We start from the raw sequence: 27095 nt of genomic DNA on the forward strand, positions 1-27095 counted from the left end.
AATACATGTTAATTTTTTTCATATATTATTTATAGTTACAACATCATCCCTGCAAGTTTTGAAAATTTCAAATAGTCTACAATGTCAAAAATATATTTGAAGTTTTTTGAACATGTGTGACAAGCTGGAATATCATCATGAACTCTGTTTTCAATCTTGTAAACTATTTGAATTTTTTTAAAAATTACAAGAATAATATTATAACTATAATAAATACTACTATGAAAAAGAAATATTCTGGCATATGAACTTCGACGTGGAGGTTGACCACCAAGTAGCTTGCCTGAATGTCGAGTCTTTTTTCGCCGCTAACTCGATATCATCGTCACTGAAAAGTTATAATAAAACGTTGTAACTTGAGAACATTAACTTAAAGAATGTTAACCTATTCCAATAATGGATATGTAGGAATCCAAGGTCTCTAAGGAATTCATTTTCTTAATGAGAAGGTAAGAAGCACGAAAGTTCATTTGTATTAAAATAAAATAGAACACTATTAATTAATAATTAAAACTAAAAATAATAAAAAGTCTAAACCAACGGATTACTTTTTCCACGGAAAGCATATTCTTCCGGAGAACCAAAAGAAATTAATTTAATTAAACAACATTTAAAATATAATAAATAAATAAAAAGTCCCACAAAGCAAAGCCACTTGACTTCCACTTTCAGATGTGCAGTTAAAATAGGTCCACGTGGTCTCGCTTTCTGACTGGGCCACATGGGAAGATATCTCCCAATTATTAACACGTGGCAACATTCAATTGGTTACCGTATATAGTAATCTACACCTGCAAATGCAATCCACCGAGTCTGCGAAGCAGTTGAATCGCTCTCTCTCTTTCTCTTCTCACTCGTTCCTTTTCCTTCGAATATTAAAATTGTCTTCCATCTCAAGTAAGAACCTTTTGGTTATTATTAGTATTATAAGATCTCTTGCTTTACTTCTCTCTCTACATTTTCATGAGTTTCAGGCCTTTTAGAGAGAGAAACAGGACCACACTGGGCTCACTCCAAATCTGGTAAATCGAATTCTTTGTTTTCTCATTCTGCGCCATTAGTTGATAATTGATAATCGAAGTTGATTGATTACTTTACTCTATGTTTTTTTTTTGTTTTTTAATGATTTTCTGTGGCCAAACAGGGTTTTTAGGGTTTCATTTCTGGTAATTTTGGATTTGGAGGATTTGATTTGATTTGTGGATTTTTTTTGTTTTTGGAATAGGAGTTGTTAAATTTCGATGGGTAAAGGAGGTGAAACTCATGGTGTTGGATCGTTGAATGAGGAGATTTTCCCGGCTTGGTCGAAGGATGTTCGAGAATGTGAGGAGAAATTTGAGGTGAGTCAAGAATTTGGATTGTCGTTCGATGAGGTCGAGAAGCGACGGGAGAGGTATGGATTGAACGAATTGGAGAAGCATGAGGGTCAATCTATTTGGAAGCTTCTTATTGATCAGTTTAATGATACTCTGGTGAGGATTCTTTTGGCTGCGGCTGTTATTTCTTTTGTTCTTGCTTGGTATGATGGGGACGAAGGGGGTGAAATGGAGATCACGGCTTTTGTGGAGCCTCTTGTGATCTTTTTGATATTGATTGTGAATGCCATTGTTGGAATTTGGCAAGAAAGCAATGCTGAAAAGGCATTGGAAGCTTTGAAGGAAATTCAGTCCGAGCATGCTAGTGTTATTCGTGATGGTAGAAAGGTGCCTAGTTTGCCTGCCAAGGAGCTTGTGCCTGGTGATATTGTGGAGTTGAGGGTTGGTGATAAGGTGCCTGCTGATATGAGAGTTTTGAGATTGATTAGCTCAACTGTTCGAGTTGAGCAGGGGTCATTGACAGGAGAGAGTGAAGCTGTTAGCAAAACGGTTAAACCTGTTCCTGAAAATTCTGATATTCAGGGAAAGAAATGTATGGTTTTTGCTGGGACAACTATTGTAAATGGGAATTGTATTTGCATGGTAATTCAAACAGGGATGAATTCTGAGATAGGAAAAGTGCATTTGCAGATCCATGAAGCTGCCCAGAATGAAGAAGATACCCCATTGAAGAAAAAGTTGAATGAATTTGGGGAAGCTTTGACGATGATAATAGGATTAGTTTGTGTATTAGTTTGGCTTATCAATGTAAAGTACTTTCTCACCTGGGAATATGTTGATGGGTGGCCAAGAAATTTTAAGTTTTCATTTGAGAAATGTACTTATTACTTTGAGATTGCTGTGGCACTGGCTGTGGCTGCAATTCCAGAAGGTCTGCCTGCAGTTATCACAACTTGTTTGGCCCTTGGCACACGTAAGATGGCACAAAAGAATGCCCTTGTCCGGAAGTTGCCTAGTGTCGAGACCCTTGGTTGTACAACAGTTATCTGCTCCGACAAAACTGGGACTTTGACAACAAATCAGATGGCTGTGGCTAAGCTTGTAGCAATTGGTTCTAGGGTCGGTACTCTTCGAGCCTTCAATGTGGAAGGAACAACATATAGCCCTATTGATGGAAAGATACAAGACTGGCCATTGGGTAGGATGGATGCTAATCTTCAGACAATTGCGAAGATTGCTGCATTGTGTAATGATTCTGGTGTTGAACAAGCTGGCAACCATTTTGTGGCCAATGGACTGCCAACTGAGGCAGCATTGAAGGTAAAATGGAAATATAGTTTGCAATTCCTTGCTTCTTTATTATTTATTTATTCATTTTTATTAGAGTATTGTTAATTTCTTGTAATACTTGTATAGGTTTTTTTCCTTTTTCTTTTTGTCTCTCTCTTTCGTGAAAAGTTCTGGAAAAAGTAAACAAATCATGGTATCATGGTATTATAAATCATATGCTTGGTCTTCTCTTAGGTCCCTACCTTGATTGGATTTAGCCTCCATTCTTCATGTGATTTTCTTAGGCGGCGCATGAATTGGCTTAGTCGTAACCAGTAGACTCTTTTATTTTACTTCCATATATTTAGTTATTGGCTACTTGTTGCATTACTCACACAAAGGAGTCCTTTATTCTGAAACGTTTTTATGAGTGTGTATTCATTGCTATAGATCACCGTGCAATTATTCTGTACTCATTACTATATAGATCATTCCCTAATTTTCTGTAAAAGATGCTACAAAAATCTTTTTTAATATGGATTTTCTTCATCATATTTCTTTGTTTTTTCAGGTTCTCGTTGAAAAGATGGGACTCCCTGAAGGGTTAAATGCTGGTTCAACTTCAAACGGTGATGCTCTACGTAAGTTTCTTAGCTGAGCCACTCATAATTTGATACTTTTGTTTTCTTGGATGCTAAGCTACTTTTTGTTGGTACTTCTAGGCTGTTGCCAAGTATGGAAGAATGCTGAGGAACGGATTGCAACTCTTGAGTTTGACCGTGATCGTAAATCCATGGGAGTCATTGTCAATTCTAGGTCAGGAACAAAATCCTTACTAGTCAAGGTATGCTATCTACTGTCTCCTTGGTCACTTGTATTGACTATTGAGTTCTCATTTGGTTTAAATCATTTATTGATGGCTAATCCAGTCTATGTATTCCTTTACCACATAAGCCCCTCCCTAAATAGTAAAAGGACCTTAAACATCTCACTAGTATCTTGCCAAACGATGAAAATTTAACCCTGATTGGAACTTTAACTGTTTTTTTCTCCTGACATGACAATGTCACTTGTTAATGTTTGGGGATTTATTTTTGAATTGTTTTGTTTTGTAATTGTTCTCGACTTTACTGCTTGTTTGATTCTATTCAATTATTGTGGCAGGGTGCTGTGGAAAATTTATTGGAAAGAAGCACATATATTCAGCTGGCTGATGGTACAATAAAACCATTGGACCAAAACATAAGGGATCTTATTTTAGAAAGTCTTCATGAAATGTCAACAAGTGCATTACGATGCTTGGGTTTTGCATACAAGGAAGACCTGGCGGATTTTTCCACTTATAACGGTGATGAAGATCATGAAGCTCACCAGCTTCTACTTAATCCAGCAAATTACCCTCAAATTGAGAGTCAACTTACTTTTGTTGGTCTTGTTGGCATAAGGGTGAGTTCGCACTGTGTTTAGCTGTTGGAAATGTATTTTTAATTTTCGCTACATTTTTTCACTCAAAATAATGACCATTTAATGTTACTTGTGACTTTAAAGGACCCTCCTAGAAAAGAGGTTCGTCAAGCAATTGAGGACTGCAGGGCTGCTGGAATTCGTGTAATGGTTATTACAGGAGATAATAAAAATACTGCTGAAACTATTTGTCGAGAGATAGGTGTATTTGGGGCTCATGAAGATATTAGTTCTAGAAGCATAACCGGAAAAGACTTCATGGAGCATCATGATCCAAAAAACTTTTTAAGACAAAGTGGAGGGCTCTTGTTCTCTAGGGCTGAACCAAGACACAAACAAGATATTGTGAGGTTGCTTAAAGAAGATGGGGAAGTAGTTGCAATGACTGGTGATGGAGTAAATGATGCGCCTGCTCTAAAATTGGCTGACATAGGAATTGCTATGGGAATTGCAGGGACAGAGGTACGTTTACTCAGATGGCTTTGTTTTTGTTTTTTTGGTCTTTTAATTGTTTGTTGTTCTTTTAATGTTGCTTTGACCGTTGCTGAACCACTAATTGCAGGTTGCAAAGGAAGCCTCTGATATGGTTTTAGCAGATGATAACTTCAGTACTATAGTTGCTGCTGTCGGTGAAGGAAGATCTATTTACAACAACATGAAGGCCTTTATCAGGTTTACTTCTTCTCTATTTATGTCTGACAGATTTCCTCACTCTATAATTCAACCCAATTGCCAAGAAGAAATTGTTTTAAAAAATCTACATATAAACTCTAAAAAAGAGTATTCATTGGCTCTTGGTTTTAATGGAATTTTCTGAAAGGTCAGAGCTCTAACATACACTCGTGACCCAGAAAAATCGATAACGTAAAACATAAGCCTCTTTTGACACATTCGGAGATGACTAGTATTTTAAGACATCTCCCGTAGAATCCCTTCATGTGCTTAGCCTATGAAGCAAAGACAGAAAAATTGATAAAGTGAAACATAAGCTTCTGGATACATGTGGTATAGGGTAACTTTTTACTAGATAAAGCATCCATTCGGTGGTTGAATTCATTAATGATACATTTATGAAGTTTGATTTTGAAGGACCTCACTAATTATAAAATCGTCATTATTACTGTATTGATTCCCCTGTATCCTCCCTTTTTACTAAATGTCACGCAGGTATATGATTTCCTCAAATATTGGGGAAGTTGCTTCAATATTTCTAACAGCTGCTCTGGGCATTCCGGAGGGCATGATCCCTGTTCAGCTTCTCTGGGTCAATCTTGTTACCGATGGACCCCCAGCAACTGCTTTGGGATTTAATCCTCCAGACAAAGACATAATGAAGAAACCCCCTAGAAGAAGCGATGACTCCTTGATCAGTGCATGGATTCTATTCCGTTATCTGGTACTAATAAACTAGCTCATCTCTCTTGCTTAGTTTACTTAAGTTGAGTTTGGAATTAGCTTGTACTTACCATGAAAATCTTTTCAACTAATGCATTCTTTGTCGCGTTGCAGGTCATAGGCCTCTACGTCGGAATAGCTACAGTTGGTGTGTTCATTATCTGGTTCACACACAGCTCGTTTTTGGGCATTGACTTGAGCGGAGATGGCCATACTCTTGTGACCTACTCTCAGCTCGCAAACTGGGGACAATGCCGTACATGGGAGGGATTTTCTGTCTCTCCTTTCACAGCAGGGTCTCTGGAGTTCAACTTTGACTCCAATCCATGTGACTACTTCCAGTCAGGCAAGATTAAAGCTTCAACTCTGTCCCTCTCAGTTTTGGTCGCCATTGAGATGTTCAACTCCCTCAATGCCTTGTCTGAGGATGGCAGCCTCGTCACCATGCCGCCTTGGGTCAATCCATGGCTGCTTCTGGCAATGTCTGTTTCCTTCGGCTTGCACTTTCTGATTCTCTACGTCCCATTCCTTGCACAAGTCTTCGGCATCGTTCCACTCAGCCTGAACGAATGGCTTTTGGTGTTGATGGTTGCGTTGCCAGTAATACTCATCGATGAAATCCTCAAGTTCATCGGGAGGTGTACAAGTGACTGGAGGTATTCCGTTACAAGGAAAACTACAAAGCGCAAAGCGGAGTGAGTTTTTGTTGTTGGGTGGAAAAAATCAGACAATCTTTGAAATAGGTTATAATTTGTCTTGGTCCTGTTGTAACCTTCATTATTTTGAATCTGAGGGATTATTTGGACTTTTAAAGATCTAGCTAGAATTTAGATCGTCGGAGATATAATTATTAATTAAAGTTCCGTTTCACTAGAATGGTACACTGAACGAAAACCAAAAATCTGTTCCTTAAATTTGAGACATTTTATATAAAAATAGCATGCGCTGACATCGTAACAAAACAAAAGAACACTACTTTATTAACTATTCAGCAATGCTATCAAGAGAACCTCAAAATTTTTTTATGTACCCATATCATAATATTGACACGAAACTGCTTTAAAAAAAAAAGGCAGTCCATACATAAGAAAAATGAAAGAGATGAATATTTTTATTATTATTATTATTATTATTTTCTATGGTGAAAAGGTGGTATTTGGGTAGAATAAATGAAATCAAATTTAAAATACATATAAAAATTATTATTAAATTTTTTTTTCTTCTATTTTAAAATGTACTAATCATTTTATTGAAATGATATTCTAATACTTTAAATTTAAAATGCAACTAAATAAAAAATAGAATAAAGTTATTTTCTTTCTATTTTATTTCATTTTTTTACCTTCAACCAAACATCATTGTTGATAGTATGAACTTGTCAACTAATTTTTTTTGGTCGAAAAATCAAAATCTAACTTCAAAACTCAGAAATAAGATCAAAATGAGATTTCAAAGCGGAGAGAAAACTATCTTTCTATTGCTTTCAATGTGTGGATTACAAAATTGATTTTCCAATCTCTTCTCAGATTTATAAGCTTTAATGGCCTGGTAGATAATAATGCTTTCAAAAGACATAGTGACATCCATGGTCTGCCAATTGCAGGTTGCAGGAGGTGGCCTTGTACTGTGTACCTTTATCTAGTGTTAGGTGGTCCTGGGTCGCAGGAGTGGTGGTTAGTGTGTACCCTTGGTCAGGTTGTCAAATCTTGCAGGTGTAATGCCTTCTCTATGTTATATTATTTTATAATATAATAATAAAGTAGATTAAAATGTGATAAATATATGTGAATAATATATATTAAGTGTATGGTAAATAAATGTGTAACCTATGATTTTATAACCTACACTTTTGTAACCTACATGTTGTAACTTGGAGAGGAGTTACAATTTGTTGTCACTTGTAACTCATGTGTTGATCACACATTATTAGTGTAATAAAAGGGTTGTTACACAATTTGATGATAGGATTCAAATGGTATGAAATATAGTTGTTACAAACTATATTAATACTCATTTATATGAGAGAAATGAGTGTTGTGTATTTTGAATTCTAAGTGATCACCTATACATTATAAAAGGAGGTCTTTGGTGCTCATTTGTAAGAGATGAAGTTTTCTATCAAGAAAGCACTTTGCTAGAAAACCCTAAGGCTTGATAATTCCCAAAGTTATTTCCTAGAGTTCCCTTAGTGCTTAGAGATAGGGGGAAATAAGCTTTTGGACAAAGGTGTTATACCTTGTTCAAGTCATGGTGATCCTCACTAATCTACACTCAAGGTTGTGAGTGAGTGTTTATATATATATTATTCTCTTGTTATATATATATACATATATTATATTACATGTGTTGTAATCATCTTCTTCTACATTTCTTATATATAATATATATAGTGTATATATATTGTATATTATGTTGTTGTAACATTTATTTAATCTCTTTGTTGGTCCTTTTATTGTATTACAATAGAGTTGTAATATCTTGATTTTCTTCTATTGTAATAAAATCTCTAACAATCAAAAGCTTATTCCTTTTCAATGGAAGAGGTGATAAATCAAGATTGTGAGAATACAAGGATAAGAGATTTCATGTGAAAGCCATTCATGGGTGAGCATGATGGTGAATATTATGTGATTTACTTTTTTATATGATAGTAATATATATGATATATATGAGCTATATATATGTGACATATACATGATCATGTGTTTATATCATATTAATATATATAGTGATATATAATATGATATTTGAATTTTATATGTTATTATATGTATATATGTGAGATATATAATATATAACATGTATATATATGAGTAATATATATTATATATATGTAGAGCATGTGATATAATATATATTAGTGAGATTAAATATGTAGAAATAATTATTTTTATGTATTTATATGAGACATGCATACATAATATATGTTATATATGTGTATATAATATATATCATGTATATTAATGTGTATATATATGTTATATATGTGTGAGGTATGTAACATATATAGTTGTGTAATTAATGTATATATTATGTGTATATGATATATATGTATATTATAGTATATATGCTATATATATATGAGATATGTAACATATATATTGTGAATTTAATATTGATCTCATGTGTATGTTACATATAAGAAGTTGATTAGTAACATACATATTATATTAATATATGAGTTACATAGCATGATAATAATGTTGATAGTAATAAAATAGTGTTTATTATTATTGTGAGAATTATTATCATCTATTTTGTGAATAAAGAATATTTTGAATTCTTTTTCAATTTGGTGGTGAACATCTCACTTTATGAGATAATAAAAGATGGCTTTTGAGAAGTTACATCTTTTATTGGATTATAAGAGATAATCATCTCATATTATGAGATAAGAAAAGTGAACTATATGAGAGTTACACTTATGAGAATTGTCTTGTCATAGCAAGAACAAATGGATTAAAAGTGGATCCAAACTTGTGAAATGAGCCATAAATTGGAAGAACAATTTTAGACTCAAGAGTAAATGAATCAATGTGGATTCAAAAATAGTGAAAAGATAAAAAAAAAAAAAAATAGTGAAGCAATTTTGAATCTTAAAAAATCAAAGTTGTGAACAACATTATGAGAATTTTGTTAACTTTGGTATAATTTTGGGCTAATCTCAATGAGGAGATAACCTTAAAATTATGAGTAAAAATAATCACATTATTTTATAAGTGGTGATGTGAGTTTGATATTTTAGTTTTGTTGAGAAAACTAAAAATGTCAAATGGTATTTTTAAAGTGGCCTTAAAGAGTCATTTGAAGAGGAAAATACACAAAAGTGATATTTTATATACACTTTATGGTAAAAATGTGGGGGTGAGCTACAAATTTAATCAAAATGTGTTGAGACATTATTGATTAATTTATTTGATTTTGAATTCAAATTCTAAATCAAATTTGGCTATGTGTATATGTAAAATTTTGACATATTTTGGTGTCAAAGTTAAGTGAAAATAATTTCAAGAAAGAAATTAATTAAAAGAGTTATAGAGACAAAGTGGTCTTCTATATTTTAAAATCAAGATATTGTCTTGATAATGAAATGTGAAAGTGTGGGGGTGTATACTCTAATATGAGAAAGTTTAGACATACTTGGTGTCTAAAAATAAAATATGAGAATTTAGACATGTTTGGTGTCCAAATTGGTGTATTTTTGATATGTTTGGTATCAAAATTATTGAGAATTTGAGTTGTGTGAAAATTAATCTTTTATGATTGAATTTTCAAAGCTTAAGTACTTAAGGAGAAAAGTGGTCACAAAGTGAACACTATATTTTGGCATGCATGATTCACATGGAATCAATAGTGAGAGGTTATAACAAATCGCTTAATCTCCGTACAAGATTAAAGCATGAATTTTCGAGGGATGGGACCTAAACTCCCTTAGTGTTTTGCTCATTGATGGTAACCTATCTTAATACTAGTTAACATCTAGTCTTAAGTTCAATAGGTAATAACAAGTCAATAGAGTTAAAATGGTACTCAATTGTCCCATCTATGGATGAGTACATGTTGTGAAAATTGAGGGTTAAAATTGAAAGGTTTTTTAATGGAGCTTAAGCTTAAGAAAACTCACTTAAGCTTAAGAAGTGTCTAAAGAGTGGTGAGACACTAAAACTCCACCTATATAGACTAGAGGTGGTGCCGCCTCTTATGAGAATTGGGAGTATTCTCTAGAGAGTCTAAGAATTGGAATTTTGCACATGGCCATTAACGGTGCAAGAGCGAGACATGAGGTCTCAAGTGAGCATTAGCGAGGGTGTGTGTGTTATCACCGGTTTGTATTAAAGGGATAGTGGTTCAATGCTACGGCAACCAAAATTTCATCAAACTTTGTGGTAACTACACTAAAATAAAATTCAAGTCGAAAGACATTTTATCTAATGCACCTAAGCAAGACTTCTTAAAAGTGTGTATTTAGTCAATCAAAGTGGGGGAATGTTATATTTTGATATAATATTTTGATTGATTAAATAAATGTTACAAGTGTGTTACAAGTGTGTCACACATTTTAATCTAGTGGGGGATTGTTATATTATTTTATAATATAATAATAAAGTAGATTAAAATGTGATAAATATATGTGAATAATATATATTAAGTGTATGGTAAATAAATGTGTAACCTATGATTTTATAACCTACACTTTTGTAACCTACATGTTGTAACTTGGAGAGGAGTTACAATTTGTTGTCACTTGTAACTCATGTGTTGATCACACATTATTAGTGTAATAAAAGGGTTGTTACACAATTTGATGATAGGATTCAAATGGTATGAAATATAGTTGTTACAAACTATATTAATACTCATTTATATGAGAGAAATGAGTGTTGTGTATTTTGAATTCTAAGTGATCACCTATACATTATAAAAGGAGGTCTTTGGTGCTCATTTGTAAGAGATGAAGTTTTCTATCAAGAAAGCACTTTGCTAGAAAACCCTAAGGCTTGATAATTCCCAAAGTTATTTCCTAGAGTTCCCTTAGTGCTTAGAGATAGGGGGAAATAAGCTTTTGGACAAAGGTGTTATACCTTGTTCAAGTCATGGTGATCCTCACTAATCTACACTCAAGGTTGTGAGTGAGTGTTTATATATATATTATTCTCTTGTTATATATATATACATATATTATATTACATGTGTTGTAATCATCTTCTTCTACATTTCTTATATATAATATATATAGTGTATATATATTGTATATTATGTTGTTGTAACATTTATTTAATCTCTTTGTTGGTCCTTTTATTGTATTACAATAGAGTTGTAATATCTTGATTTTCTTCTATTGTAATAAAATCTCTAACACTCTATTGATACCTCCTTGTTTTCAAAGCTTGCAGGTGACGTGGCTGTACACATCTAGCGTACACGCCTTGTCCATGTGATCGTACCCTTGCTACCTTCATTTTCCATACATAGGAAAAATTTCACTAAATATAGTTATGTCATTATAGAAGTTACATGTTAAATGGCATGCATAGCTTGCATGCCGAGTGAGCTCTTGAAAACTGCATGCCGAGTGAGCTCTTTAAAAGTGCATGCTAAGTGAGTTGGAAATGTGCATCCCGAGTGAGCTTTGAAGGAGTGTGTCGAGTGACTTTGAGCATGAAGAATGCGCCGATTGACTTGAGCATGAAGTGTGTGCCGAGTGACATTGAGCATAGAGTGTCGAGTGATTTTGAGCATGGTGCATGCAGATTGACTTAGCATGGAGTGCCGAGTGACTTTAGCAAAGTGTGCCAAGTGACTTGAACATTGTGCATGTCGAGTGACCTTGAGCTTGGAGCATGCCAAGTGATTTTAAGCATGGAGCACCGAGTAACTTGAGCATGGTCCATGCCCAATGACTCGCATAGTGACCATGCCGAGTGACTTGCATCACTACTCCGAAGTGACTCTCTTGGTCCCTTCCCGTTAATGTTAACAGTACTAACTAGTTCAATTGTGGAAATGAAGTAGTCAAATGTTTCCGTAAAAATAAGAGTACATATGTAGAGGGATGTTAAATTGTTATAGATATAATTAAACATGTCAATAAACAATTAACTTTTATTATTAGTCTTATGCTCACTTTCTTAATTTCATTTAGAAAAACTAAACTTAACTAAACAAAGAAAGTAATCTTAGAACAACCAAAATGCGCAGAAAGTAAATTCAATGAGATCTTGTTAAAAACTTCCTTTTATTTTTTTGTTGTTGTTCATATGACATTTTCAATATCTCTTCTTTTTTTCTTTGCGGAACCATTCTTTATAAATCTTTCAACGAAATTCGACATATAATGAAACCTTCTTTCATGTGTTCGGATTAAATTCGCAATGAAACCATTCTTTTCATCTGAAATTCGACCCTTTCGTTGTCAGTTACCATTAAAATTGTTTCTTCTGCGAAATTGAACACAACAATGCCAAAACAGCCTACAAATCTAGGCGAAAACATATCCAACAAACTGAAAGATATTGCTCCAAAATTGGGTACTAAAATGATAAATTGGATTGAAATTGAATTGCCATTGCCATTGCCATTGAAGATTCAATACCCAACAAGATATTAGAAATTACAATCAAGAACAACCCAACAAAATCCCAATAACTAATAATTACAAATAGAAAAATCTAATAACCTAACAACATTAACACCCCCATACAAAAACACCACCCATTCTTCCCCAAAAAACGACCCAAATCTTTCTTGACAGCAAGACTTTAAATTTCAACATCAAAGAAAAAGCTTTTAACCTCCAAAACCGTAGAGAGTCCTGCCTTGTCTCTTGAGTGCATAAACAACGTCCATGGCAGTCACAGTCTTCCTCCTGGCGTGCTCAGTGTAAGTGACAGCATCACGAATAACATTCTCCAAGAAGATCTTGAGAACTCCACGGGTCTCTTCGTAGATAAGACCACTGATACGCTTCACACCACCTCGTCGAGCCAATCGCCGAATTGCTGGCTTGGTGATACCCTGGATGTTATCACGAAGCACTTTGCGATGCCTCTTCGCACCTCCCTTGCCCAAACCCTTTCCTCCTTTTCCACGCCCAGACATTGTTGAAGACTCAAGATTCTGAAATTGAAACCGAAACAAAACAAGATTAGAATGAAATTTCGAAAATTGAGACCGAAATTGAATCCAATTTTAGAGCTGTACCTTAGGAAATGGGAAAGTTTTTCCAAAGAGAAAGAACTGTGTTTTGGGAATTTTGGGACGATTTATTGGTATTTATAGGAGTGGTTTTGAGTTTGGAGAAATGGTCCTGATCCGTTGAATGGGTTTTAGAAGGGTTTTGGACCGTGGATGGTTTTGAATGGACGGTTGAGATGGATTGGAAGTTTAGTTGCAGATCGATGACGTGGATTCGTGAGTGGTGGATTTTGGCGCTTGATTGTGTTTTTTCCTTTAGGGGGGAAATATTGAATTATTTAGAGATGTGTTTTGTTTGGTTTGGATTTTGAGAGACTAAAGTTGAAGGGGACAGTTGTCACTTTGCTTTGGCCCATTTTAGACCAATATTTGTCTCATCCAATTTCAAATTAAGTTTTGTCAATTTTTATGAGATTATATTTAGTTAGTTAGAATTTTTGTTGTTAGAGGTTAATATTTATTAAATTATGTTTTTTAAATTTTTTAAGTTGTTAAAATTTATTTTTAAATCATTAAATTTAAGAATTTTTTAGTTTAACTATATTAATGATGTGATAATTATTCTTGTACTAAATTGTATCTTTTAATTTTGATATATATTAAATTGTGTCTTTAAATTTTTACATGTATTAAATTGTGTCTCTTCAATACTTATGTTCATAACAAATTTTTATTAAGTCATGTTTAAATAATTTAAAAAATTCAAAAAATATAATTTGATAGATGTTTAAATTTATGATAAAAATCTTAATTAGACATTGACTTTATTGAGTCAAAAATTGTAAATGAAAAAGGAATTTCTCCGACAAAAATTATTTTTCCTTTAGAAAAAAAAATAAAATTAGTTTCCTGACATAAAAAAATTAAAAACGTCCAACTCTATAACTAATCCACAGACGGTGGTATAAAATTTACAACCTTTTATACTACAAACTAAACAGTAGAATAGAACTTTAGAATAATTCTGATTTGATTTCTTCCCACCGACACTTCATGACAAACCAACAAAAATAAGTAAAGAGAAGTAAATTTTTTTTAATTAAATTAAAATAAAAATATTTTTAATTTTTAGTATCTAACCAAACTTTTAGTTAGACTCAATAAGAAACTCGAATTTTAAGAAACTCTCACTTCTTATTTGAGAGTCTCGCATGCAAGGAAATCCTGAGTAAGAAGAATGAGAGGACCACTCAGGCCCCATTTTTAAAAAAAAACAAAAATAGAATTAAAATAAAAAATAATACATATATTACTAAATATATGTTACACCTTAATAGTAATTTGAATGAAGCAATAACTGAAAGTTAGAGTCCAGATTCCAGCAACTTGATTTTTTTATTGGGCTCTAATTTTTATTTTTGCTTAAAGATTGAGAAAACATAGGACCTACACTACTCCTTGTTAAATAAAAAATTAGTTAGGTACTTTAGTTAGTTTTCTGTTACAATAAGTTATCACTCCAACTCACCTCCACTCTTGATTGTAACTAACTTTTTTTTGTAACTAATTTCTTTTCACTTAGCTTTGTATATAAAAGCTAACTTATAGAATTGGTGTAATCGGTAATTCAGATCAATACAATTCACTAGTTTTATTTACTTTTGGTTTTGATCTCTCTTGCTCTTCTCGTTCAACATAGTATCAAATATTTAAACTGGTCTTCTCATTCCTCCGTGGCTAATTTAGCTTAAATCTCTAAAGTCTTTCCTCCAATTAGTTGCCAAAAACAACCAATCTCACTTTCAATCACCCGTTATTTGTCAAACTCGATGAAAACAACTATCTTCCATGGCGTCATCAAGTCTATGTAGCCATCAAAAGCCATCGTCTTATCAAGTTTCTTGATACAAAATGTGGTCCACCTGAATTCCTCACAACTGAAGATGAACTCAGCAATTGAATTTATAAAGAATTCATTGAATATGACATCTAGGACAATCTTCTAGTTTCTTGGCTCTTATCTTTGATGTCCGAGAAGATCCTCACTTGAATGGTTGGCTGCAACATAGCTGCTGAGATCCAATCCAATCTTGAAGAGTACTACTCTACTTAAAATCGTGCAAAGATCGGCCAATTTTGCACTCAACTTTGCAAAACTAAGCTAACATGATCTCTTAATGACTATCTACTCAAGATTAAGCATCTTGTAGACTCACTAGCATCAATCAGCCATGTTCTCTCCACTCAAGATCATATCGAAGCTATAGTGTATTCATAATTTCACTCTCGATTTGAAAAGATGCTTATTCTGTCGCTAAATTTGAATGTTTGCTGATGGCTCAAGAAGTGTGAAATGAAATTAATGACTCTGAACTCAACATTGCCAAACCATAAGTAAATCTTGTAGCTCAATCAAAGAATTTCTTGTCTCAACCTGAATTTTCTTCCTCTGCTCCTCCATCTATTCCAACATCCAATGTTGGTAGATGTATGCATTTTCCTCCTCGAGTTGGTTATCCTATGTTTGGATCTTATCCTAGTCCTTTGTACAACAGTTATGAATTTCTTCCTCCTCCACTCTATCCACCTTTCTCTCAGCCATTCTGACCTTCTCGAGGTGGTTTTTGCGGCACACGTCCTGGTGGTCGTGGATCCTTCAATCTTAAACCCTAATATACACTATGTTACAAACAAGGACAAATGGTCAACAAGTGTTTCTACAAATTCAATAAAATTTTCACTCGCCTTGAGTCCTTTTAATCATTCAATGGTGGATCTGTAAATGTTGCTAAGATGCAGGTCGTGCTTGCTACTCATGAGACAGTCAATGACTCGAGTTGGTACCTTGATTTTAGAGTAACTCATCATCTCACTCTAGATGTCACCAATCTGCAAAGTGCTAAATAATTCCAAGGTTCAAACCATATGTATGGGAAATGGCTCAGGTTTGCGTATTATACCCACTGGTTCTTCTCCTATTAAATCTCCTTTCAATTCTCAACCTCTCTATTTACATAATCTTCTTCATGTACATGCTATCACTAAAAACCTTATTAGTGTTAATTAGTTTCCTAAAGATAACCACGTCTTCTTTGAATTGCATCCTAATTATCACTGTTGTGTCAAAGATCATGTCAATATGAAGACTTTACTGGTTGGGAATGTTGAAAAAAGACTTTACAAATTTTATCACCTTACTCTTTCATCTCAGTCCAACTTTAATCATGTTGATAAGTCATCACATCACTCCTCAACTCCTAGTAATGACACTAGCTTTCAATGTTTTAATTCCATTTCAAATTTACCTATGTCAAAATTTACTTTGTGGAATAACAGGTTAGGCTACCCATCTAAATCCACTATTATGTCTGTAATGGAAAAATCCAACATTAAGAAAATTGACTTTTATCTTTGAACTGCTTGTGTAATACCCGGGATTAAGAAAAGGATTAGCAAAACCCTAACTAGATAATTATGAGTTAATTGAGGAATTATATTATTATATAGTTCAACATATGTGAAATTATATGAAATTTAACATGTTAAAGACCCCGTTGGTGAGCCAGGGGCATTTTGGTAATTATGACCCGAGAAGGGTAAATTGTTGAGATTAATTTAATTACGTGCTTAATAGAACTATATTATTATATAGTATGCCTGTGTTGTCTTTTTAAGTGTGTTCTGACAGGTTAGCGCGGTATAGTCACACCCGGGAATTTCGGGCCGAACTGGGTTCGAACCCGAAATGTAAATTGAATTGATTATTTAGCATTTTATTTGATATGTGATAATCTAAAATTTATTTGGCGATATTTGAGTGTGAAATGGCATTTATGCCCTTGGAAATGAATATGTATGTTTTATAGCCCTAAGGGCAAAATGGTCATTTGACCATTATTGGGTTATATTGAATTTAATGGATTTTGAGAGAAATTGAAATGTATTTTCTGGTATTATCCCTCTCTCACCCGAACCCTCTCCCTCTCTTACCCTCTTGATGTATTTCAACTTGAGTTGTGAAAATTGGAGCTTGATTTGAAGCTTGTGGGTTGAAAGAAAGGTGTTGAAGGCTTGAGGCTTAATTGTGCAAGTGTTTGAGGTAGTTTCTTGGTTTTAAATTATGTTTCCCTTGCTGAAATGTTGTGGTAGAAACATGTTTAGGTTATTTGGTTTTGATTATGCATGTGTTGTGAAAAGGGTGCTTGATTTTGTTAGTTTGTGTGTTAAATCTCTTGACTTGTGTGGATTAAGTTTAGAGAATAAATCATGGGTATTTTCAAGCTTGAATTTGTTTATTTATTTGTTGCTTGTGGCTGGTTGTTGCTGGAATTAGGTGTGAGTTTTGGGTTGAAGCTCAAGTTCTTGAGCTTGAGTTTTCTTAGTTCAATGCATGATTTAGAATTGATTGTGTAGTTTGGATTTTGAGGGTTATTGTTGTTTTAGCTCTCTGTTGTGATGATTCTTATCTGTAAGAAGTTAATTTTGGGTATGGATTGATTAAGGTTCGAATATATGGTAAAGTGGGCATGTTTAGACCTTAAAATCTGGTTTTCTGGGTTTTTCGAACCCAGTGGCCGCGGCCAGATCTATGGTCGCCGCGGCCATAAAACCCAGCAGAGAGCCATATTTTTCCCAATTTTGTTTTGGCCATAACTTTTGACTCGGGACTCCGTTTGGGACGTTCTTTATACCGTTGGAAAGCTCTTTTTGAGCTCTATGTGATTATCTATATTGTAAATGCCATGCTTTAATTTTATTGAGTGGAAAATCAGGGGTTAACCCTAAGTGTGAATTATCCCGGATTTGTGTGACTAGGATTACCGGCACCTGATCAGGAGCACCCGGGGATTCGGAATCTCCTTCTATAGCTGGACAACAGGTAAGACAGTAATTTGCACGTAGAGTAAGCGCAGTGGCGCTTATGTGAATATGATATATGTGAGTTATTGTAACCGGGATTAGGGTTATTACCCTAATAGGAACGGTTTGTTAGCCTATGGTTATTACCCTAGTGGAATATGTGTATAAATGCCATGCATGTTAATTGAAATGAAATTTAAGGATTATGCGCTCAAGGCATAATCAGGTTGGACTCGGTACACATAACCGAGATGAACCACTTCTAAGGCCTTAATGTATTTAGACGTGTGAGAGCAACACGTGGGTCTACGTCACGTAGATTTAATTAGATGTGTGAGCGCAACACATAGGTCTACGCCACGTAGACATAAATGGGCATGTTAATATAGTGATCAGGTCTGTGCTATACAGACATATATGAGAATGAGCATATTATATTTGTTATGATTTATACTGTCTTGCTGGGCTTGGCTCACGGGTGCTCTACTGTGCAGGAAAGGGTAAGGCATTAGCTGATCAGCCATGAGTTTCAGGAGCAGACGAAGAATGTACATGTTCACGCCACTTCAGACCAAGCGGGTTATGGGTCTAACAGTGTTGACTTTTGTATTCTGTTTTGCCGCTTAGGTCGGCTAGTAAGAAAGAACTTGTAATAAGTTTGTAAATATTTTTGGGATCCCAACTATTTTGAAAAGTTTAAATATATTACAAGTTTATTTTCAGTCTGTTTAATATAAAAGTTTAAATTCTGCGCTATTTTAATTAGTAATCCCGATTAGGGGATTAGGGTTTCGTAAGCATTTTGGGTAGCGTGCCTAATTATTTAGGGCGTTACAGCTTGCTATCTTGGAAAGCATCATAAACTTCATTTTTCTATCTCAGAAACAGTTTATACAACCCCACTTAAACTCTTACATACTGATCTATGGGGCTCTACCCCTATAGACTCTTTCAATGGCTATATATATTATTACATAAGCTTTGTTGATGCTTATTACGCATGGATTTATCTTTTTAGGTACACATAGATTTATGTTCTTAAAATAAAAGATGAGGCTCTTCCTACTTTTAAAAAGTTCAAAACACAAATTGCACTTCAACTTAATTTAAAAATAAAATAAATTCAATATGACTGGGGTGGGGAGTTCAGATCGTTTACAAACCTCTTAGAGAGTAATGATATTATTCATAGAGTAACATGTCCTCATTCTCATGAGCAAAATGGTGTAGTTGAAAGAAAGCATAGACACATTGTGAAAACTGGTTTAACTCTATTTGCACACTCTAGTTTACCTTTAAAATGTTGAAATGAAGCCTATAGTGTTGTTGCATACTTAATCAATAAACTTCCTACTCGTGTGCTACACAAGCTTACCCTTCATGAAAAATTATTTCAAACAATACCAATTTACTCTACTATCAAAACTTTTGGTTGTCTATGTTTTTCAAATCTCAGACCTTACACAAAAAGGCTATAACTGCCTCCCTCCTGATGGTAGAGTTTATATGTCCAGGAATGTACTCTTCAATGAAAATGATTTTTCTTACAAAAAAGTCTGCAGAATCATCTCACACATCTTCATCACCTGCTCCTACTGTACCTAATGCATCACCATGTTGGGAATATTTTACCAAGATCTAGATTTATTAACAAATATGTTGAATTAACATCCTAAATATGAATATCTCTAAAACAATGAAATTAAACACGTAAGAGTTTAGAAAAGCTTACATTGATTGCAGCGGAATATAATGACTCCTTCCGCTCAGATCTTTAACCCTTGTTCCCTTCTATCACGGAGTATTATCAAGATCTGAGCATGGATCTCTTTCTCTCATTCGGGTTGGTTACCACCGTCTTCCGCACTATGATTGAGTACTTGACTTGCTATGTGTGGACATGACACTCTATCACTATAGGTCGAATAGGAGGAAGAACAATGAAGGAGGCAAAATTACTATAGAATGAACTCTCCCATCTACTAGTTGTCAGAAAAGAAAAACTAGGTTTGATTTGATTGAAAGCAATAGTTAGATGAGATGAGAGCATCATGTTCCTTTTATAGTGTTTCAACTAGGGATAAGGTTTAAATTATATGGATTAAAGTAAAATATTAGGCAAAAATCACTAGAGTGGCCGACAACTAAAAGGACCAATCTCTAGTTACAATTTTGCCACTTTATTTCAACCAGTTATTCTTCCTTCAATAATACCATATTTTTAATTTCAATCCTATAAATGCCAAAACTATTTATTTAATAATTATACTTAATTATCAAATAAAATTACCATTTATATTATTTATTAATTAGACCATGCAAAGTTTCTTAATTAACAAATAGACCCCAAAATCTCTTTTCTTCACAATTGAACTCTTGCTTAGTGAAAATTCATAAATAAGACATAGTCTAATTTTAGAATTATAATTGATTAATTAAAACTAATTAATTGAGTTTGTAAGCAGTATTATCTCAACTAATGAGGGGACCATGTGCCTATATAACAGAGCTCCCAATAAGTAGATATAGAATTTACAAAGTAAATTTCCTAACTTATTGATTCCTCCTTGCATATAGATTCGGAATTGAATATCAGTCTCAATTATATATAACGCTTTATATGTACCAATATATAATTACGTTATGATTATCCATTGTTACAATCCTAATAGTCAAAGATCCTCTATAGATGATCTACATTGAATAGGGACAAATTTAGCGTTCTACCCTTTAAAATGTATTTTATACTAAAAATACTTAGCTACCTATAAATGATATTTCAGCAAACTAATATAATTACTGAAATGAGACCTCAATCATTTATCTCTTTTAAGCCAAGCTCAAAGAAAATCATCGTTTCACTTCTAAATACTTATAGAAGCTATAGATTCCATATCTATGTTTAGCGTTCCCATTCAATTGAACTACCACGTTCTCAAAATGTAAATATCTGCCAAAACTATTGGTTAGCATCCACAAAAAACTTGAAGAACATAAGTAATACAACTAAGTTGAACCTAACCATATCAGGATTAAGATCCATAAACTTAAGATCAACCAGTGATATTGACTTAGAAAGATATAACGGTAAGTTTATAATATCTTATTCAAAATTAATGTCGGTCCAATCTAATGTATACTCCATACATCTGATACTGGTAAACTTTGCCAATACCTTGGAAATGACATAACACGTATACAAGGTGTAAGTATTACATTATCGCGGATTATCATATCAGTCTAAATCCAGTGAACTGACAAATCATGAAAATTAAACTTTTGAACATACAATCATGATTACATTTCACTGTGCTGACAATACTATAATCATGAACAAATATATATATGTTATGGACTTAATAGAATTTAAACATTAAGTATATAATTATGAAATAAATCATGTGAACCATGTAACATAAAATGATTTCTTATCTTTTATTAATTATTAAACTTGATTATATTGAAATGAGTTTTATTTAAGGCACAAAATCCAACACAACACTTGTTGTGTCATTTCCCATTGTACCTGAAACACCACCTAATTCCTCTTCAACACCTTCATCATCATCAAACTCTTTTTTCCCTCTCTGTCAATCTGAAACTGTATCTCAGTCTTCCTCCTCCCAAATAGTTTCCCCTCACTCTCATATCTCATATCCATCTCTTTCTTCCTCATCATCTACTCCTTTTGTCCTCCTATCACAAATGAATACCCCATGCAAACCATAGCCAAATATAGCATTCAAAAACTAAAAGTTCTCATGGCATGTATTCTTCCAACCATTGTGAAGAAAGCCCTTGAAAAAAAACTTGGAATATTGTTATCTTACTCCTGACAGGTACCCTATTAGTTGCAAATGGATATTAGTTGTATCAAATCATGTCCCTATTCCACTGAATTATTGAGATTGTTAGATTCAAGGACTTTTGTCTAAAAAAAAATTCTAATATGGATGAAAGTTCAAGGGCATGATTTAGTACATATCAAAATTTGAGGGACATGATTTGGTAGATATAAAGTTCGGGGAGCATAGTTTAGTATATAAACAATCAATGGAATAGTAAAATTGAATGAAATTAGATAAAAGTCCTTAAATTTAACAATCTCTATAGTTTAAGAAAATTTCTAACGGCAAAAAAAATTCAGAGAGTATGATTTGGTACATATCAAAGTTCGCGAGAAAAAATATTTAAGTTTACAATTGTTTAAAAGGAAAAAAAGAAGTAAAAATGTAATTTTTTAAGAGTGGAGTTGGAGAAGAGAGGAAGGAGGGAACAAAACAACCCACATCTCCCGCTACCGTCGGACCTCCGCCGCTCACTCTCTTCCGCCACCCTCACCTTCGCCTTCTAACTTCTTCAAACACGTAACTCTCCAACTTCTATTTCGTTTTTTCCATTTTTGTTTTTTGTATTCTTTTTTGCTTTGTACAAAACTTCTTTGAACTGGAGATTTGTTCCCTTGCACATTCTTCAATCCAGAGTTTTTTTTTTCCTTAGTATTTTCATATATGGTAATGCATATTAAATTTGGGATTTCATCATAGACTGAAAATATGAACACCTTATTTTTTGATGCATACCATGTGTTTGTAAAAATGACTCATTGGAATTTTGTTGTGTTTTTCTTCTTTGTTTTTCCCTTTATTTATTTATTAATTAATTTTTAACGTAGACATATATATATAGATATATTTTTATCTTTATAGAGCCTAAAATACAATGTTTTATGTTCTTCTGGTTAGTTTTGAGTGTTTTTTATGTTCATAGGCACAATTCTCACATAACATTTTTGCACTGTTATGTTTTTAGAGTTTTGTACTGTCTCCATGTTCTTAACTATCTTTGGGTTTGCACAATTTCCTGATATGTTTGACTTTAATTTGGTTTGTGCTATCTGTGTTTTCATTGTGAGTATATGACCAATGATCATGATGAGTTTTCTTGGATGATAACTCCTACACCTTTCGTGTAACAATGTTATTTTTTCAAAATTTCACTTCTAAGCTACTGATAAAAAAAAGTTTATGGTTGTTTAGCAAAGACTAAAACCCTGAATTGAAGCCTTAAACCCTCATTCTGCAGGGAGTAGGAATGGGTTTCTTTGATCTCAATATACCATATTTGGAGGCCTTGCCGTCTGATAAGGCTACTCGGATCAAGCTAGCTACTATGGCCATGGAGCTCGGTTACTCCGGAGTTGCTTACACCCGTACCATCAAGGGTGTGATGTCAGAACGTGATCGTTGCTCCATTCCCCTTCTTACTCTCTCTTCTCTCCTCAAGCTCTCCCCCTCTCTCGCCTCCTCTGTCTATTTCCACCGTGGCCTCCTTGGTGTACCAAAAGCCTCGCCTTTTCGACAGTACACGCGCCTTACTGTCAATGCTGATAGTCCCTCTCAAGCTCAGGCTCTCAATTCTGGAAATCCTATTTTGAAGACTTACGATTTGGTCTCTGTTAGGCCCTTGAATCAGACCATCTTCGATCAGGCCTGCGAAAGATTGGAGGTTTTGTGATTTTCCTATCTTTTTGGTTGTTATTTGCATTTTAATTATGAGGCATGTTTGTTTTCTCGGAAAATGAATAACTTCATTTGTGGGTACTTCTCGCAGGTAGATATTATTGCGATCGACTTCTCAGAAAAGCTGCCCTTCCGTTTGAAGTTGCCCATGGTTAAAGCTGCTATAAAGGTCTTATTCGCCTTTAGAAAAGTTGAAAAAAAAAAAATTATGTGACATAATTATATGTATGACATGCTTGTTTTTTTCTTCTCCTTCTGATGCAGCGTGGTGTGTTTTTCGAAATTACCTATTCAAACCTCATTATTGATATTCAAGCGAGGAGGCAAATGATAACAAGTGCTAAGGTGAGGTTTAAGGAAGTTATTTGAAAATAATACTGTAATGGAAAATAGTTTATAAGAATGTTGAAAATGGATAATCTCAGTTTGAATTATATTTTTTCCCCGAATTTTATCATGTAAAGACCTGGCCATGAGCTTGAGCAACAGTTTGTTTAAAATCATTTTTTGCTAGTTTTTGATAAGGTATGTTGATATGTGTTTTAGTTTCATATTATTATTTTGTGGGATTCATGAAATTTCAGTTTGCACCATTATGTGATTGAAATTTCATATTATTAGGACACTTAAGGCTTTACAGTGTCAGAACTTGATGTCTTTTTTGCTAAAGTTGTGCACTTGTTTACAAATTTAGTGATGAATAGGAAGGTTTGTTATCCTGATGACAATAGGATTGCTATAGCTGTTGGCTTGCATTATTTGTGGTTCAGCTATTTGCTTAATAGATCCACATCCTGTGGTGGCTTAGGGATTATTCACCATGTTCTTGAATGTCAATATCATTGCTACTCCTACAAATGTTGAAGCTCTCTCAAACAGGGCCTACTCATAATCGTATATTCATTTTAGGTTGAAGTCAGCTATGCCTATATTTACTGATTGTCTATGTTTTATGCTGCTCAACTTTCAGTTACTTGTAGATTGGACTCGAGGGAAGAATCTAATTATCTCTAGCGCTGCCTCTTCTGTTTTTGAACTAAGAGGGCCATATGATGTTGCGAATTTGTCATTTCTGCTTGGGCTCTCTCTTGAACAAGCTAAGGCAGCTGTTTCCAAAAATTGTAGGTATGATAACTTGCAAAGGCTTCTCATATATGTTGACACTATGTTTTATGACCTTGGATCTTTATACTTAAACTGTCTTGCAGGGCTCTTATAACGAAAGCTTTGAGAAAAAAACAATTTCATAAAGATGCCATCAAGGTTGAAGTGATATCATCAGGAGAACAAATTGAATCTGATAAACCCTGGTCTAGTGACTTGTTTAAATGGGATCCCATCTCTAGTGGTGATGGGGATTTGCAGTTGGAGGATCTTGAGAAGTCTTTTGCTGCTTCCAATGATGTATCCAAAAATTCAAAAGCCATTGATTTCACTTCCATTATTGGAAGTTTACCTTCACATGGATTTCAAGTTAAGGATTTGATATCTGGAGATTCACAATCACATGATAATAGCAAAAATGTTGCTTTTGTTGCTGAAGCAACTCCAGTACTAGATTCAACAGACGGAGACTTTAAACAGCACAACAGGCTTAATCTTCCTAAACCAAGTGCAACTTCATTTTATGAAGCCCGATTTAAGCAACAATCCTTTGGAAATCAAAATTCTCAAGTTTTATGCTCTACTGATACAGACAGTTTGCCAGATTCTGTAGACATTGGAGAATTGACAACAGCCATGAAGGTAGAAGCAATTAATCCAAGTCAGCCCGCTGTAGATAGTGATTTGCTTCGGGCACAAACTTGTGATTCACCAAATGAGTATGTAATAAACAAATCTGATGTTTTAGATTCTGCTTTTTGTGTTGACTATAAGGAAGAGACTTTGACTCTCTCCAAAGCTACAGATCTTCCTGCTGTTAATGAAGAACAGAATCTTATAGTCTGTAATACATCGTTGGAGGCAATAGATGATCTGATGAATGAGGACTTTTTAAATCAAGAAGAATGTTTGCCCTCGAATATTTCGGCTTTACATGAAGAGGAACAATCCGATGAACCTGGGTTTGGTCCATTTGTAGAGGATAATAAACCAGTTGCAAATTGTGAACCATTAGATGAAACAATGGAGGATCAAATTGAGGCAGAATGCAGTCATCTTTCCATTGTTAAATCTCCGCCAGGTATACCTTCTTTATGAATTGTTATTCAGTTTGTTACTTGTATTGCCTCTGGAAGAACAAGTTTTATACATTCACCCAAAATTATGTTATTTTCTGTCTGAGATTGTTTAATTTCATCTAATGCAGGGGAATTGAAAGCGAAAGGAAAGATGCGGCGTCAAGCTTTGTTACTTCCTCTCAAGCACAGGTTGAGTACCTCTCCTTTTAAGAAAAAGTCTCGTAAAAGCAAAAGAAAAAGTAAGCAGGTTTAGTTTTTCTCTTTTCATCTGCATTGTCTATTGACAATTTTCATTATTCAAATAGAAAATTTTGATCTGAGTATCTTGCTTCTCTTCTCCTGCACATTGGGTTTGCAATTCATATCCCAGTGCTTTTATATATATCAAAATTTGATCTGCTTTCAATTTTGGAAGTACTATGAAATCTCTTCCATTATTCGGAAAACATTTCAAAGTACTGTTGTTACATGTTCTTAACTTCACATAATATTTGGAAAGAAAATTTAGTAATTATCAAAGTTGATCTCTAGACTAGGATGATAAGGGTAATATAAAAGTTTTACTTTATTAAATTTATTTTAGGAGGTGATCTTTGTCTATTTTCAAAAAATAAAACTTTACTTTAGGAATCGAATAGTCATTATAGAAGTTTTACTTTATTAAATTTATTTTAGGGTAAGATTAAAGTTTCTTTTTCGATAAAAAAATAAAAAATAAAAAATTTATAATTTTTTAATTGAGATACCAAACACAATACAAACATTCATTGATAAGCTAAAATAGGAAATCATTTCCCAAAAAGTCTGAGCAAATGATAATTAGGCTAATAGAATGATATAAACTTTGAAATATCAAAAATTGGAACAAACACCTAGAATAAATCATGCCAAAACAACACAAACCAAAACAATAATAGAAAGAAGAGCTTAGATCTAAAACAAAACAAAAAAGAGTCATCTCATAAAGTAGAGCCGGGCAGAATCAGCAGAGCAATCCTGCCATTAGCTCCAAGCCATCAGCGCTGAAGAAGCCACGAAAGCATGACCACCACCCTCTCTATGATCGAGAGGACCCCGGACCCATGCAACACCAGATACCAAATTCCTTAAGAGCAAAAACACTCATCACTGCACCAATTGCCCCAAAGCCCTTTGCCCTCCCAACAACTGTGAACCTCACCACACAAGAGAACCAAAGTTGCCCTCCAAGCTACCCCATGTTTTGAAACCAGCAAAGTCCGAGCTTCTCCACCACAACCACCCACCGAGAAGCCCAAAACAGCCCACCCTCGACGAGATTCACAGAGGAAGAGAACCCTCCCAAGTGAGATCCACACAGAAGCCCAAGCCCCACCACCGCATCCACATCGACATCCCAGGAGTCCAAGCAACACACCCTCAACAAGATCCACTAAGAAATAGAGCCCCACACAATCTAGGAGCACCACCAC

At 34.1% G+C, this 27095-nt stretch overlaps 3 protein-coding genes and 1 long non-coding RNA gene across 5 annotated transcripts; 3 read left to right on the plus strand and 1 right to left on the minus strand.

Moving 5' to 3' along the window:
- The first annotated feature begins 719 nt into the window (after positions 1–719).
- On the plus strand, positions 720–6411 carry LOC115719534 (calcium-transporting ATPase 1, endoplasmic reticulum-type). Its single transcript, XM_030648616.2, has 9 exons — positions 720–1022; positions 1226–2636; positions 3157–3226; positions 3308–3429; positions 3750–4031; positions 4134–4511; positions 4612–4721; positions 5217–5445; positions 5559–6411. The coding sequence occupies exons 2-9, from the start codon at positions 1242–1244 to the stop codon at positions 6141–6143; spliced, it is 3171 nt and encodes a 1056-aa protein (XP_030504476.2). The 5' UTR covers positions 720–1022; positions 1226–1241; the 3' UTR covers positions 6144–6411.
- Positions 6412–12468: 6057 nt separating this feature from the next.
- LOC115719770 (histone H4) lies at positions 12469–13379 on the minus strand. The gene is made up of 2 exons (XM_030648958.2): positions 13146–13379; positions 12469–13061 (listed from the first exon to the last, which is right to left on the minus strand). Exon 2 carries the CDS (start codon positions 13041–13043, stop codon positions 12732–12734), a length of 312 nt encoding a protein of 103 aa, XP_030504818.1. The 5' UTR covers positions 13044–13061; positions 13146–13379; the 3' UTR covers positions 12469–12731.
- Positions 13380–17001: 3622 nt separating this feature from the next.
- Positions 17002–19046, plus strand: LOC133034053 (uncharacterized). Its single transcript, XR_009686013.1, has 3 exons — positions 17002–17178; positions 17895–17958; positions 18434–19046. It is a non-coding gene; the product is annotated as an uncharacterized LOC133034053 (long non-coding RNA).
- Positions 19047–22137: 3091 nt separating this feature from the next.
- On the plus strand, positions 22138–26050 carry LOC115721406 (protein GAMETOPHYTE DEFECTIVE 1). 2 transcript variants are annotated; one of them, XM_030650692.2, is made up of 7 exons: positions 22138–22306; positions 23025–23447; positions 23553–23630; positions 23726–23806; positions 24432–24586; positions 24670–25646; positions 25773–26050. In XM_030650692.2, exons 2-7 carry the CDS (start codon positions 23034–23036, stop codon positions 25895–25897), a joined length of 1830 nt encoding a protein of 609 aa, XP_030506552.2. In that variant the 5' UTR covers positions 22138–22306; positions 23025–23033; the 3' UTR covers positions 25898–26050. The 2 variants fall into 2 exon arrangements, with proteins under 2 accessions (XP_030506552.2, XP_060966952.1); XM_061110969.1 differs by having other exon boundaries at positions 22157–22306; positions 22979–23447.
- Positions 26051–27095: the final 1045 nt, after the last annotated feature.

Source organism: Cannabis sativa, chromosome 2, assembly GCF_029168945.1.
Source record: "Cannabis sativa cultivar Pink pepper isolate KNU-18-1 chromosome 2, ASM2916894v1, whole genome shotgun sequence".
Lineage (NCBI taxonomy): Eukaryota > Viridiplantae > Streptophyta > Magnoliopsida > Rosales > Cannabaceae > Cannabis > Cannabis sativa.